This window comes from Phalaenopsis equestris, unplaced genomic scaffold, assembly GCF_001263595.1.
Source record: "Phalaenopsis equestris unplaced genomic scaffold, ASM126359v1 Scaffold000400, whole genome shotgun sequence".
In the NCBI taxonomy this organism is placed as follows: Eukaryota; Viridiplantae; Streptophyta; class Magnoliopsida; order Asparagales; family Orchidaceae; genus Phalaenopsis; species Phalaenopsis equestris.
The window spans coordinates 36,177-52,380 of record NW_018164842.1 but is presented as its reverse complement, the minus strand read 5'-3'; the positions used below and the strand labels follow the sequence as shown (position 1 = coordinate 52,380).

The window sequence follows — 16,204 nt, the reverse complement described above, 5'->3', positions numbered from 1 at the left end:
AATGTTTTTGACCACTTTATTGATCAGCACTAACAACAATACACCTACCAAGTTGAGTTTAACTCAACCCTAGTTAGAATGTTCTCCGACTGCTTGATGAATGCGGGTCCTGATGTTGTTTAGTTCCCTATTGCACCTCCATTCCAGCATTACACAACCCCTGAGTGACCAATGAAGGAAGAGGATGACAATAAGGGTGAGGAGGAAGATTATTAGCAAGATTTTATTAATGTCCAGTTCGTTCTTGTTGCTTGTTGTTGCATTATGTTGTCTTTTCACTTGATTTGTTTTCGTTATGTGTACTTTAATTGAGTGATTGGACGTATTTCATTTGTTCTTTTACTTGTTTTGTATTAGTTGTATTTCCCTTCAGTTGTAATTGTACTCATGATCTATTGTTAACCAATTGTTTGTTTGTCTCGTAAAAATTACCTTGTTTGTTTTCAATGTCTCGTCTAAGAATTGGATCTCTTCTAAGAGTAAAATCTCACAAAATTTATACCTATAATCTCAACTTAAGATGATTTGAACATTAGATTTCTATATAACCAATAGATAGATAGCTAAAATAACTTTTAAAATTTACAATTTCTTAAACGATAATTTCAAATTAAACAACATTGTAATGGGTGAATATAGACTAAACTATAAATAAATAATAAAATTATTAAGATAATGATTTAGTCTGCATATCAAAAGAAAGAAATAAAGTTTAAATCAAAGTAGAAAATTTTCATTCAATAAAAATGATCCTCTAAAAATTAGAAAGCAAAAAGAGTCCAATAAAAATTAAAAGACCAAATCAAAGGAAAAATACAAAAGAAATGGAAAAGAGAAAAAAAAAAAGAAGAAAAAAAAAATTAGGACAGGATTTAATAATTTATATTTAAAATTATAACTTAATTTTTGGTTAATGAGTGGCTTAAACTTAAAAGAATTTAATTATACATATTATATTTAGAATAGAAAATCCATTATGTGATCATTTGACATGCTTAAGCTAAAGAGTATTCCAATCTTTAAAGAACTAAAATCATTAGAAGTTAATTATCACAAAGTTAAGCACAAGTGACACTTAGAATTAAGGGAAATATCAATGAAAATAAAAATTTAAGAAATAATTAAGTTCATGTGATATTGACAAGTAGTAATCTTTATGAAAAATTTAAAAGATCCTAAGTTATTATTTATGGAATTTATATTTTCAAAAAAAAATAGCTATCATAAAATCTTTCCAAAAAATTTAAATTTAAAATTATGCAAGGACAAGTAATAGATTAAGTTTGGAGGAATTTGGTAAGTGTTTGAAAATGTCTTCAATGAAGTTTAATTTTTAGTATATTTTTATTCTATTTCATGGTTTCTATTGGTATTTGTTGATATTTTATGGCAAGAATGCAGTAGAACGGGTCGAATTGAAGAATCGTGGAAATAGCAAGTAGCGTTCCTACGCAACACTTATGATGGCCAAGTGATAAAACACCAACACCTCTGTGCTAGGGATACAACACCTAGTTGCCAGTTGTGGAAAAAAATTTTAGAAAATTGAGAGCTTGGCATCCAAAACTATGTTTATGGCATCTCAACGCCAAAATCTGAAGAAGATTAATCCAAAAAAATCAAGAGCTTGGCATCCCAGGGTCTGAAGTTAGCTCTCTAGTGCTCATTGCAACGTCCCGACACTATGTTTATGGCATCTCAACGCCAAATTCTGAAGAAGATTAATCCAAAATACTCAAGAGCTTGGCATCCCAGGGTTTGAAGTTAACTCTCTAGTGCTCATTGCAACGTCCCGACACTACATCTCAGCGTCGCTGTGCTACAACCAGACCAGGGATGTTTACTAGTGTAGTTTTGACAGTTTCTATGATAATTTGAGAGAGAATTTTATAAATAGGCATGTCTAGAAGGCTAGAAGGACTTCTGGCAGTGTGTGTGTGGCAAGTGTGAGTGAAAGAGCGTGATAGCAATTTTGAAAGGATTTAGAGTGTACACAAGGGATTAAGGATCATATTATGAAAAGAAGAATCTTTCGAAGCGTGAAGATCATAAAAGTTCCCTCTCCCTGGTGTTTTCTTTCTTCTCATTGTCTCTTGCATATCATTGGAACTTGTAAAATTTTGTTAACATGTGAAAATATGATTTGTAACAAAGTGTTGATTGCTTTGGAATAGTATTTTGTTATGGTTTTAATTAATCCCTGTTTGTTTTGCATTTTAAAGGAAAATAGTTGATGAGCCATGATTTACTATCAGTTGATTGTTAAAATCTATCGTAATGAAGAGCATTAGAGAAAAATAATGAAACATTTAGGTAAACACACATTTCTTTTGTAGAATAGATATATTGCTATTAGGGGAGCTTAATTAATTGAGGAATATGGAACCTTGGGGTTTTTGCAAGTTTAGGACTCCAAAATATAATATAAAACTCCAATGCTTCTTAAAATTTCGGAAGAGGATAAAGAATATTTTGTTCTCAATTGTCAACATAATTATTGAGCATTCAAATATTTTGTTCTCAATTGTCAACATAATGCTAATCTAAATAAGTCTGGTGTCAAAAATAATAAAAAAAAACACAAAAATCAATTTCTTTTGCATTCCAACATTTCTATTTTCAAATTTAAGTTTAATCATTGCATAGAACTAAAAATTTTACAAATTAGTATTTGTCCTAATAAAGAATAAACCTATTTCCTTTTACGATCGATATTCGAACTCTAATTTGTATATTAATTGATCGACATGTACATTTGTGAAACGTGTGTTATCTGCCCAGTGGATCAATCTATCATAGTCCTCTCACATTATACTTTGAACCAGTTATAGCAAATCATTCTCCCCGTATGTTCAACCAAATAAGAAACTATCATAATGATCTATTTTAATGCATACAAACTAGCCATAATAAAAAATTGCATTAATGAATTAATAGGGATACTAACAATGAAGAATAGTGCCTAAAGAAAGTCTTAAACTAGAAATAGAGGGAGAAATCTCTAAGATGGTGAAATACTATTGTCTACACTATTTAATCAAATCTTCTAATAAATTAACCCTAATACAAAGTCAAATATACATGTCTCGATGGAGATTTTCAAAGTCGACAACCTTATATCAAGATGTATGAAAGTTAACTTAGAATTAAGTAACAAACATGCATATAACCCATAATAAGTAACTTTATTAGTGAAAGTAAAGTAAAAGCATAGCAAACATGAATGAATAAAAACTAAAAAGCTGAAATGAACATTAAACCTAATTCATATAGCCAATAAAAATCAATTGTATTGGACCAAAACACAATAAACTCCCTGTTATCAATCGTTAACAAGTAACTTATTAACCTACAAACAATAATGCTACACTAAAAACAAATACACCTATGTGAAAGATATTTTTTTTGTAATCATTTCTATAATTAATTATATCAAGACTTCTTTAAATAAGCTAGGAAACAAACTGGAGTGGAGAACATGCTTCAGGTTGGATGCATGCCAAAAATAATTGATTAAACGTACAGTCAACTCAAACTCTAATAGTAGATGTATTGCATTCAGCTTTGAAATCAATAGCCTAATGCCAAATATTTAAAATCAAAATAATAAAACCTCCAATCATTCATGTTGAATGCTGAATAAAGTGTTAACTCAATAAGCACATCTTTTCGCCATACTAGTTTTATTTGAACCCTTTCTTCATGATCCTTCCACATTATTTGTATCTATTCATCTTATTAGTGCATTCAAATTTGCACATACCATGAAATATGTTAAGAAGATGCTTCTTGATTGCTGCTTTAACATTATGCAGCTTTGTTATTCCTAACAATCACAACTACAATAGTTTCTAATTGGTTCAGATTTTTAAACCATTTGTAGTAGATAATCAATTGTCTAACCATATTAAGTGAAAATAATAAAAAAACAAAATTTACAAATTCTAGAGTAATTGGTAAACTGACTTCATAAAATTAAGAGGAGACAAGGAAAAAAAGTGTTGGTGGTTAAAGAAGGTTATAAAGAAGAATGAGAAAAATTCCTTTCCTTCTTCAATCACTTTTTTCTCTAACATTTTACATAAGTATATAAATGAGTTTTACATTAGGATTATCATTTACTATATTTACCTAACACAAGACAATTGATTGTGCAAACAAATACGTGTAAATGTGTCTCAACAAGAAAATTAGCTCCAGCCAGTAAAAATGCTACATACTTCAACAAATATACAAAAATGCTTCAAAAATACAGAAGAACAAACATTGACGATGCAGGTCATAATAAATAAAAAAATATAACATAGTACATATAAATGTATATATCTTCGCAAATGTCCATAATATAAAGTGGTGAAATAGATTATAAGTAAACGCATATTTAGGCATGAAGGAATCCAAAACACATTGGTTAGAAGAGAAGATTGTTTCTCCAAGACACCAGTTCAAGCCATCTCTTTTTCGATGTATTCCTCAACATTCCAAGAAAAAAAAATTAAATATTGAAGGCCACTGGATTTGATATAAATGTATGGAAGTGGTTGGAGCTGAACTATGGGATTGACTTTCATTGAAGTCAATTTCAATCATTTTTATTTGTTTTGCATTAACACATTTTTTCAGAATTCAATTTCCACATCTTTTTTTGGACTGCCATCATCGCATCAACTTTATAAATGAAGGCAACTTCCAGGCCCTCAAAAGTGGAGATCACTTTCATCCACTCTCCATCAAACAAAAAAAGTTATAACTCAATTCCAAACACTTATCCTCAAAACAAAATGGCTCTTTGTGGCATATACAACCAAGATAGTATAAAGAAAAAGTAAAGTAACATGGAAAATATTTTCAAAGCTCATATGTTAAAAAAATACCTCTGAGGGAAAAAAGAAATGAAATAGATCAAACACATGGAATCAGATTGAAACAGCTATAGCAAAATACAACAACAAATTTATGAATAAATGTTTCCAATGGTGCAGCAAACTACAGGATCTATTACACAGTTGCCCAGTTATCTAATCAAAACTTAATGCAAAATGGAACTTACTTATGCAAAAGAAGAAATACACCAGACATAATAAAGGTTGCCGCAACAAGAAACCATCCAATGAGCACCAAGCTGAAAATTTAACAACAAAGTGATCAACAAACAACTTTGTTGACTAGAAGCATTATGAAAAACTGTGAACATAAGGCTTTAGGAGGAAGGAATATGCATGTAACAAAAAGATGCCACTTACATGTAGACAAGGAATTGCAGTCCCAATATAGAAAAAACTGTTAAGAAAGAAAAAAAAAATTAATCACATCACCCAAACATAAATATATATATATATATATTATAACTGTCCACTATTAAAATTCCATATTCAGATATAATAAGCTTATGTAAATAGCTCACCAAAGCCAAGAAAAGTCAACAAAATCATCACAGCTGCTACGATGATCAAAATCAATCGCCTACATTACATCAAGAATATCATCTCACATAGGATAACTCCAAATTTTAAAGTGAAGGGAAACCCGTCAAAAGATGCTGAAAATTCTTACACAGTATCTAGAACATCTCTAATATTTTTAGAATTGTCAGCTGTACGTCTATCCAAGTCATTCGCGGATGTGTTAACCCTCGTCACAATCTCATCAATCCTACCTTGTAGATCACCAGGAACAAACAAATTGGTCACATTGATCCTCTTAGCAGCTGACAAATTCCCAGAGAAAGCCCTAAGGTTTTCCACAGTAAAATTTGCCTGACCCACAACATAATCCAATGTATTTGATGTGCTGCTGTGAAACTTCCCCTGACCATTGTACAAAAGAATACATCCAACACTGGATAAATGAACACAAAGATATAAAACAATCAATGCCAATTCAATGACCTAACAAAAACTACAAGCATTAAAATAAGATATGAAAGAAGAAAAGCTCATACATTGAAGCCAAGGTAAAGAGCAAGAGCAGTATTATAGAGATTGCATAAGCTACTCGAGAATAGGAGTGTATAGGGCGGCGACAGCAACAGTAATAGCAAGCACTACAGAGCAAAATCAATCCAAAGATCACAAACCACACAAGGGCAATGACAAAGAGAGGAGCAGCACTAAAACCAACAGACTGCAAAGAAAAAACAATTTGTAAGATGGATAAGAATCTCAGGAAACAGGAACAAAGAACAGGAAAGTTAAATAAGGGATTGAGAAAACTCACAGCCCAGTAATGGCGATTACTGATATTCCAACCACCGGTGTAATCCTTAAAGTTGTTCAAAGGGTCTCTCCTCTCAGTTCTCTTAGAAGCCAAGACAAAAGAGTTGTTGTTCACCAACTTGGTAGAAATCTCCGCACCAAACCTCCTGAAGGGAACAATGCTTTGTCTTCCATTAACTGAAAAAAAAAATCCAATATTCTTTCAAAAACCAATACTTGTTAGCAAAAAACAATCTTTCAGACAAAGAAGCATCCTTTCTCAGAAACGCAAAAGAAAAAGGAGACATTGAAATTGAAAAATATAACAGGGAGAGAATCACTTAACCGTGTGAGGATTTCTTCTGAGAAGCAGCCTCAGAAGAGACAAAGAAGATGCAAATTGTTAAGAGAAGGAGAAGCGAAGAATTGTCTCGCGAGATAGCCATGAAATTCAAAGCTGCGATTTTCCTTTTCTCGGAGTTCAATGCTTTCGCTGTCAAGCAATCCACAAGTCATAAAATGGATGAGAAATCCAGAAAAAGCAAATCGTGCAAACAGTTACATTTTATTTTTATTTTATTTTTTTTTAAACGAGTGTAATATTTGATTTAATAAATTATTAATTTATATTAAACATCTAAAATAAATATAAAAGCACTAAAATTTATCATAATTAAAATCTGATGACGGAAGCTGATTCAATTTTTTTTTTCCATTTTCTTAATAAAATTAATATTTATTGTTTATTCTGGCGTCAGCTGAAAAAGCTGAGGCTTTTATACATTTAAAATATTTTTTTAGCTGACGGTTTTCTTACCAAATTTATCACAAAATATTAAATTTATTTTAGGATGTGTTTAGCATTTTAAAAATGTATACTTTTATGATCTCAAAATAAATTTAATTATAAATTATAAATTATAAATTATTTTGGTAGAAATTAACAAATAAGTTAATTTATAAAATTAGAGATAGGGGAAGTTTGGTAGCATGAAATATACATTATTCATGAATGCTAATCCAGCTAAAAAAATATATAAAAATTAAATCGTACGGTCCATTTAATCGAATATTCTCTCTCTTAGTCTATTTTTCGATGTAAATCTGGATCTACTAAATCTGACTCTCATATGGGAGTTTTTCTCCGTCAAAGTTTAAATCTTATTTCATGTAAATTAGGGACGCAGCTAAACATCTTCATAACTGGATATCAATGTATCGTAAAAAGAAGCTTTGAGATTTAACAACTGATTTTATTTGTTTATGTTCATTGGGATGTCTTCGTAGTTAAAACAATTGCGCATGTAACAGAAAAATGTCGTAAGTTAATTAAAATCACACACGAGGCAAAAAATAAAGCTATAGGATGTGTTATTTTAAAGTAAAATAGCTAACATTATGTTATCAACCAAATTTTAAAGTACATTTTTCATAAATACATGAATGTTATATTTTATTTATCATAAATTATACATAAAAAATAAGAAAATTAAGAGCCAAGTAGGGTCGCAAGTGTTGAATTTTTTAGGATATCGAACATGTATTGTTCATGTGTCTACACAAGTTGAGGAAGACCTGTGAAGTGGGAGATAAAGAGGGCTGGATTTGTACTCTGCAAGCTCAAGCTTTCAGTTTCTTACAAAAAGAGATGGAAAGAGATGACAAAATTTTAGGGGTTTGTGTATCCATCTTCCTAAAAAGTGGAAGAAATCATCTATTTATAAAACTTATAGACAACCCTCTACTTTCATCGGATTACATAATGACAAGAAAAATACAAAATCATATATTATACAATATGAAGTCTTTCTACGGCATTCCAATAAAATATGGTGACGTATGTATCAAGCGGCTCATAAATGGATATGGGCATATGTCCACTCTTTAATGATGGACTTCACTTCGATTTTTGGTTGATTTTGAGGAGTGCTTGTTCAGGGAATGACATGTCACCTCGTCGGATCACTCTGATAGCTAATGCATGAAAGTTGGTACATCAACATTTTAGGCCAGCAAATCACCTCGACAGCTGGTACATCTGCAGGTGAGATCAACGAGTCACCTCGACAGATCACTCTGGCAATTGGCAAGTAGTTGTGCTCTAGAGGATATGGGCTCTGTAGGCCAATGAGACTTGCTAACATATATATCAACCCATGAAAACTATTGTGGGTATACATTTAGTTAGTCGATTCTCTTGATTTTTTGACAGGTGGTTGCGACAAGAATAAAAGAAAATTATATGTTGTCTTGGGATTGCTGAAATAATTTTTTTTTTTAGATTAGACTTCTTTTTGCTTGGAGGTGCTTTGGCTACACCTAAAGGGAATAGTCTCTTAAACCTATTGTTGAGTTCGGACTATTATTCACTTAGGGACCCTTTTGCTACACCTACAGGAAATAGTCTTTTAAACTTTAGTGTAAGTGTGGATTGTCCCTCACTTAGGGGCCTTCACTTTCCTGTGGGGAGGAGTCATTCAAATTTATTATTTCTGCCAATTGAGACCTTAGGTCTAGTTATTGAGAAATCAATTATCCTAAACGATCTAGTTATTTTATAGCAAGAGCATGCACTTCAGGTGAAGTGTACTATGATTAAATATTATTCATAGCAGATGATAATAGTCTATTTTATAAAGAGTAAACAACAATTTATAAAAAATAAAATTCTAGATTTCCCTGCTCTAGCGGACTTACTAAATTGTAAGTCTATTATAATTTCTTTTCTACCAGATAATAGTCATCACATGATTTGAAATAGGATCCACATATGTATATTGGATGTTTGTTGGGGCATCATTATGTGTTGAAGAAAAAAAGAGGAAAATTAATTAAAGATGATAATATATTAAATCGTTTAAAGAATTAGCTCCTTGTTGGCTATAAAGGTGTGTATGGGTATATTGTGGATATATTATTTGAAACCGTTCACCATGAAGTTTTTTTTTTTTTTTTGTTTTAGGGATTGTCATTTCCCTTATCTGCATCAATGTATGATATCTCAATGAAGATAATGAAATCCTAGAGAAAGTACTAATGGAAGTCTTGCAATGAAAAAGGAGAAGAGAAGAGAGCCCAAAGAAAGATCGTTTGTCACCTTCAATGGATGATATCTCAATGAAGATATTGAAATCCCAGAGAAAATACTAATGGCAGTCTTGTGGTGAAAAAGGAGAAGAGAAGAGCACTCTAAGAAAAATCGAGATTTGAAGAAGGCCAAGATAGCTAAAAGTTAAGAGGTAGTTGTGGAGGGAGCTCCTTGAGACCTTTTCATAGAGGATGCACTTGTACTGTATCCTGTACCAAGAAATAAGGGTGAGCATTCAATCAATTTGAATGTTTATCTTTTCAAACTGGGCAAACCGACTTCAACCAAAATTTAAAATCTAAAGTGTTGAATCAAAAATAATGTTGATAAAACCAAGCCAGACAAATTTATGTTTAATTTGATTTAAACGGTTTGGTTTTACATAAATTGAGATATAATTTGAAGGTATAAGATATGATGATAATGAAAGAAAATTAAAATTACTAAGGTAGAATTATGTAATGTTGATTACTATAAAATTTACATTTAAACCATTCAAGGAAGATTCGCCTAAAAAATTTATTTTTCAGTTCAATAAATTAAACAAGAAGTAAAACCTAACCATAAATCGAAAATCAAACTTTAACAATTTTAAAACCATAACTGATTTTAAAAAAGTGAATTGAATTGTATCAAACAAATTTACTCGATCTGGGTCGATTTTTTGGGCATAGTGCTTCTCTTAAACCCCTTCCAAAAGATATAAAATAGACAACCACATATTAACTGTTAATTTATAAATATTAAATAATAACAACAAATAGAAAACTTTCCTTTGACAAATTACTTTTCCAAGGCAATTAATTTGGCGAAATTTGAACCATTCACTTTCACTAGCCGCTATTTAGCTAGTTATTTGGCCAAACTTTTTGGATTGTATCTACTACTAAGGATCTGTTTGGGGAAGCCGCAGCTTATCTAGCTTATGCTGATAAGCAACTTATCCTGATAATCTGCTGATGAGCAGCTGATCCGGATAAGTTGATTGGTTGTTTGGTTTGTACGTTTGGAAAATAGTTGATTCTGGATAAATGACCATCCAACTCCTATTTTGGATAAGTTGTTTAGTTGTTTGGTTTGTCGGTTTTGTAAACAACTGATTTGCAGATTTTTTTAATTAAATGAACAATCTAGCACGCAAAAGTTGCAATGTTCTCAAAAAAGTTGCAATATATATTCCTCTCTTCAGACTCATTTGGCACATATAAACCACCCAAAAAATGCTATTTACAAATTTACCAACTCTCATAAAAGTAAAGATTCATGAAATTATAGAAGAAAAATTTACTTATTTCCCAACCACAGAGAGTGGAGTTGGACACTCACACGCACAGAGCGAGGGAGGGAGGGATTCATGGAAATCGTATAAGTAAAATTTGAGATATTCATTACTATTCTTGGAGATGCAACATAACATTGATTTATATAGAATGTGGCAAGTTTGTAAAATTAATGTTTAAATATTAAGACATAAAAATATAGAAGAGTTGAGTTATGTGTATGTAAAACTTACAAAACAAATTCTAAACACAAAAAACATAATATCATATAGGAAAAAGTTCAAGCTGCTAAAAAATACTAATAATAAAACAACAAATTCTTCTGCATTTACATATCTCACACCAATGCTTACTTTTACATTTTTTATCACTCAGATATTTCCAATCACATCAAAAAAGCATAGGTACAAATAAAAAAGTGAAATACACCTTCACACACTAATATGTAGTATCATGAGACCAAAAAAAAAACTAACATGTTAAAATTATAAGAAAAAAAATTACAATATTGACTTTAAAATGTAGAAGAATATCATGAAAAATGTTGCACTGTTTTGACACCCCATAACCCTGAGCAAACATGTCTGACTGGGATATCGTATAAATGGAAGCACTCGAACCACAAGCGGTGCTCTCAAATTGTGATACCGTCAAACTCCGAGCAGCGGTGTCCATTTTGAATATCGTAGAAATTGATGTACTATTGACCCACCTGAAGAAATTGCAGACCTACGCTCCATGTGCCCACCGCGGGCACCTATAGAATTGCCACACAAAGCTATGTGACTGGTGTGATGTGAGTAGCAAGGACGGCAACCTGTAGTGACACATCACTTGCTCAGACTTCCCTAAATATCTGGAACTTATTGTCTTGCATTTATTAAAAAGAGAATAGATCAGTTAAAAAATAGAGGAAATAAAGAAAATCTACTTACCGAAGTATGAGGGAAACGGTTGCCGACAAAAAAGTTCTGTGGCCATCCAAGCTGCTCCACAGTTAACTCAATAAAATCAGTAGACATAAAAAGTAAGAAAAAAGTTAATAGAAGATAAATCCATATTAGGTAAAGATCTCAACAAGCTATAATTAAAAAAAGTAAAATGTTGTAGTGTCCAACTATTAGTAACCAAATACAACTTCAGCTTACAAATTGTAATGGAGAGCTTGTGCTTGAAATTCTTACCCAACTAAAGAGCAAGAGGGGGAGAAAACACTAGGGAGACAAAGCACCCTCACAGCCTCACAACCAAAACATAATGCAGATAGAGCCAAAACATCAATAATAATAATGATACAAACCTAAGTATGGTGACAAATGATCAGAATTTAAAGTGATTTTGATTAATAAAGACCAAACAGAGAATCTGCAACTCAGACATCCAAAACAACTCCAACAAAATGTAGATAGAGCCAAAACTCCCTCAACTTCAGTGGTTCACTGCAACCATTCTCAAACTACTAAAAGTATAGAAGCAACAGTTTCCCAGAACAAAATTTTGTGGCCATCCTAGCCGCTACATACTTGGTAGGTTATAATATGGAAACACATTAATTAACAAATAAAGAGGGTTGTAGGTTACCAAGGCTGATCAAGTAGAGCTAATCATAAAAATGATGGTTCATATAGTTGTTACTTGTAATGATAATATAATAGCAGTTGCAATACTTGTAGATAAATTTGAGATTTGTATAATCAGTAATTGAATGAATTACTCTGACATCAACCAATTGTAGATTCTCCACAAGAAGGTTTGCATTTAAGTGACATTACTTCCATTCATTTTCTCATAATGGTAATAATCATTTTCAATAATACAACTTTTGTATTCTCATTTAAAATCAAAGTATCAAAGTTAATATACTATCCAATAAGTTCATATAAAAGTATCAAAGTACATTTCATATCAGGAAAAATGTATGCACGTTCCATCTCAAAAGCTATAAATAGCTAAAATAGTTATTTTTTTCCAATAGATATCTTTAGCCAACCTAATATAAATTTATTCTAATAAGTATCAGAGCAAGATATGTGCATGTATTGGCCAACCTAATATAAATCCAACTACCACTGGTTGTTGGATAGACCATGGAAAATTGCAAAACTCTTTTAGTTCTGGATTAAGCACATGTTTAAACTCCCCAACTTTATAACCATTCTCATTCTTAACATTAAACTCATTTAGTTCTAGAAGTGTCCTTGATTTTCAGATTGTGAAATAGTTGTTAATGGTTCTGATGAATGTTGGAATCGCTCTATAGCTCCAGTTCTAGAAGTGTCCTTGATTTTCGGATTGTGAAATAGTTGTTGATGGTTCTGATGAATGTTGGAATCGCTCTATAGCTCCTCTAATGGATTCATTCTGAGATAAGATGTATAGGGTTATTTCCAACATTTCTCTTGGTGTCGTTCTTGCTGAGTCGTGCAACCCATGAAGGCTCTGGAGTTCATTAATCAGGTCAATAAATATTTCTTTCTTCATACGGAACATATTGAAGAACCGCGTGGGATGATCCCGTAATAACTCACTTACCCATCTATCTGCAATCTGACTCGACGTCATACGGGGGGTTCGGTCGACGTTTGTAAGATAGTAATAGTACAACAAGGTAATGATTAGTGTGACTTTGCAGATGTGTTTAACTTGTTCTTCATCCATACCACAAAATAAGAACAAGGATAATTTATAAACTTGATAAATAAAAAACTTCAGAAAATTGTGGCGAAACATAGAAAGTATAATGATAGTAAATGCAATTAGTGCATAATACAAGATAAATAAAAAACAAGATAAATAAAAAACATAGTATTACCATGGAAAAAAGAAAAGTGTCTATGACAGAAATATGAAACAGAGCTATAGGAAATAAAATACATAATATCTTAAACATTCAATCATTCATGAAAGAGCTAATGCATTTGAGTCCGTATTTCAGTTCCAACTTTATAAAAAACTATTTTATGGTTGAGTCTCGTAACAACTTCACGTATTTTAAATAGTCATCTATGTCCGATTTAACATCAAGATATGCATTGAGGACTTGGAGACATTCCTCAATGGAGCTGTCATGAGAGGGAAAAGACCTTGCTTTGCAGGTTTCAACCAGTGTGTTCTTTGATAAATGTGACTCCTTTATTCTTTTTGTCTACTCTAGGACGCTTTTGGCACGCTTATGGATTGAACATCTGTGTGGACTGGATGTGATCTTCTCCTGACTCACCTATTTGCACGGTTTCCATGTCTTGTGGTAAGCCGACAAACCCGAGATCATTGGGGTGAACGTATGAGCTCCTGTTACAACAACCCCAGTGAACATGCCATTCAGCTTCTCATCCAAAAATGAATCAATGTCAATATATTTAAATTTTTTGGTTGACGACACTGTCTGAAATAGATTAAAAATTTTATTAGTGAAATCATTTCAATGTGAAATTTCATGCAAGATAAAGTAATATTAGATATTTATTTACCTGTAATTTCTCAGCCCACCAATCCTTTGGTACATCAATTGTTCGCTTTATTGGATCTCAAGCCATTCCCGTTGATCCCCTTTTAAGTTTTTTTCATATCTTTCAATTTTTTTTAAATTGATCTCACTTGTTCTTCAATTTCATCTGATCGTAATCCCTTCCGGTCACTTCCTTGAATTTAACCATAAGATTTTGCCACTATTCTTTGTTAAAATACGTGGTGAGCCTATTTCCCATCTCGACCTCCCTCAGACATAGATCACAAAATATAATAGTGACATTTCTATCACACATGGCCGATGATCCAACCTCTTTAACTTTACTCATTGAGTTCTGTCAAATTTACTGATAAACACAAAATATTTCTTTTCATAGCAAGAAATATCCCAACATAGAGATAAATAATTTATATGGTAGACATGTGAACACATAATATTGATGAAGCATTAAAAAAATATGTTCTTCGTTCATAGGAAAAACCAAGAATTCTTCTCATCAAAGCCGCATTAACCATAACCAATCTTTGGAATGCATATGAATGCATAGGAAAACAAAAAATCATTTAACTCTTCAAAATTCATCTTAATGATGGATATATGTTTATTTGGAGATATCATAATTTCATTTTGACTCCTTGTTTCAATCAGAAAATACTTTAAATAAACCAAAAAGAAGAATTTGATATAAGAACTACTTAATTCCTTTGTGTTTACATTAGTATAACACTTATACAAAACTTTTTTTCTTACATTTTTATTACCTAAATCTTTGAGATCACCAAAAATACGTCAACAAGAACTTTTATAAGGTGAAACACACATTTTGAAGCATAGGTAACTGTCAAATATATATAAATTGAAGTTTAGGTTTTAGATATGTAAATCCATATGGATCGCGTGGTATGTATGTAAAGCTTCAAGAGATAAAAAGCTAACAAAATACTAGAATAATATCATCATTAATACAGTCATTCCTGAAAATTCTTGTAATTTTCTCAAGCCAAATTTGATGTCCACAACTTGAACTGCAAGCAATGAGTACGATCTAGTAAATTCACATCTATGGGGTTTAGCATGTGCTAAATATTGATGAGGACTGTAGCCAATGTGAAAAAAAGAACCCAGTGAGAATGCATTTTGCATAAGATAAAAAGCAAAATGACATTCAAAGAAAAGATGTGTATGCTTTCACTGCGACCCTTAAAGAAAATATATGCAGAATGCATATACATCTGTCAACAAGTTCATCCGCAATAGTTAAGCCATTTATAAAAACCTTGTAAGTGAATGTTGCATATTAAAGGCAATAGCCCTTAAACCAAAGCATTTTACTCCGAAAACATAAAAGGAAAATCTTTGTGAAGACAAGCATCCTTAAATTCCAAAGAGTATTCCTCCACAAAATATAAAGTGAGCAAATTGCAAAGAGTATTCCTTCACACAAACAGAACGTAAATTTCAACATATCAAGTTTATGCATTCAACTTTTTAGTTTTTTTTCTCAACTTAAACAAGAGATAAATTCCAGATCTCCAGTCAGGAAAACAACTATGATTTGCAATTCAATTTAAAAAAAAAAATCATCATCGTCATTTCACGAAGGACTGCGGCTTTGCACATCTACATAAATTTTTTATTTGCTGCTTTGCAGATCCACAAAAAAAAAAAAAGAGACCCAACTACATTTCCCGAATGACTGCAAAGGACGAAGAAGGAAGACGAGACATGTGGAGGAATATTTATATCTGTTGAGAATAAATTCGGAAGGAGTACAAATGTCGAAAGAGTGAAGATGTCGAAGAATGAAGAGGGAAAACACACATTATTATAAGAGGAGGAGCGCTTAGGGCATGCGAAATGAGGAGGAGCGCTTAGGGCATGCGAAATGAGAAGGAGAAATGTCAGATGCGATTGAGGCGGGATGCCCACAACTTGGATTGCAAACAATGAGTAGGATTTAGTAAATTCACATCTAAGGGGTTTAGTATGTGCTAAATATTGATGAGGACTGTAGCCAATGTGAAAAAAAGAACTCAGTGAGAATGCATTTTGAAGATAAAAAACAAAATGACATTCAAAGAAAAGATGTGAATGCTTTCACTACGACCCTTAAAGAAAATATATGTAGAATATATATACATCTGTCAACAATTTCATCCGCAATAGTTAAGTC

General features: G+C 31.8%; 1 protein-coding gene across 1 annotated transcript in view; it reads right to left on the bottom strand.

Moving 5' to 3' along the window:
- The window catches only part of LOC110026779, a 22,837-nt gene extending 16,121 nt beyond the window's left edge, over positions 1–6,716 (bottom strand). Inside the window, exons 1-7 of the mRNA XM_020727896.1 lie at positions 6,541–6,716; positions 6,217–6,392; positions 5,942–6,123; positions 5,554–5,838; positions 5,405–5,463; positions 5,244–5,280; positions 5,051–5,122 (exon numbers count right to left, since the gene is read on the bottom strand). Coding sequence (XP_020583555.1) covers positions 5,051–5,122; positions 5,244–5,280; positions 5,405–5,463; positions 5,554–5,838; positions 5,942–6,123; positions 6,217–6,392; positions 6,541–6,640 — 911 coding nt within the window. The 5' untranslated portion in view covers positions 6,641–6,716. The remainder of the gene's footprint in view (positions 1–5,050; positions 5,123–5,243; positions 5,281–5,404; positions 5,464–5,553; positions 5,839–5,941; positions 6,124–6,216; positions 6,393–6,540) is intronic.
- Positions 6,717–16,204: the final 9,488 nt, after the last annotated feature.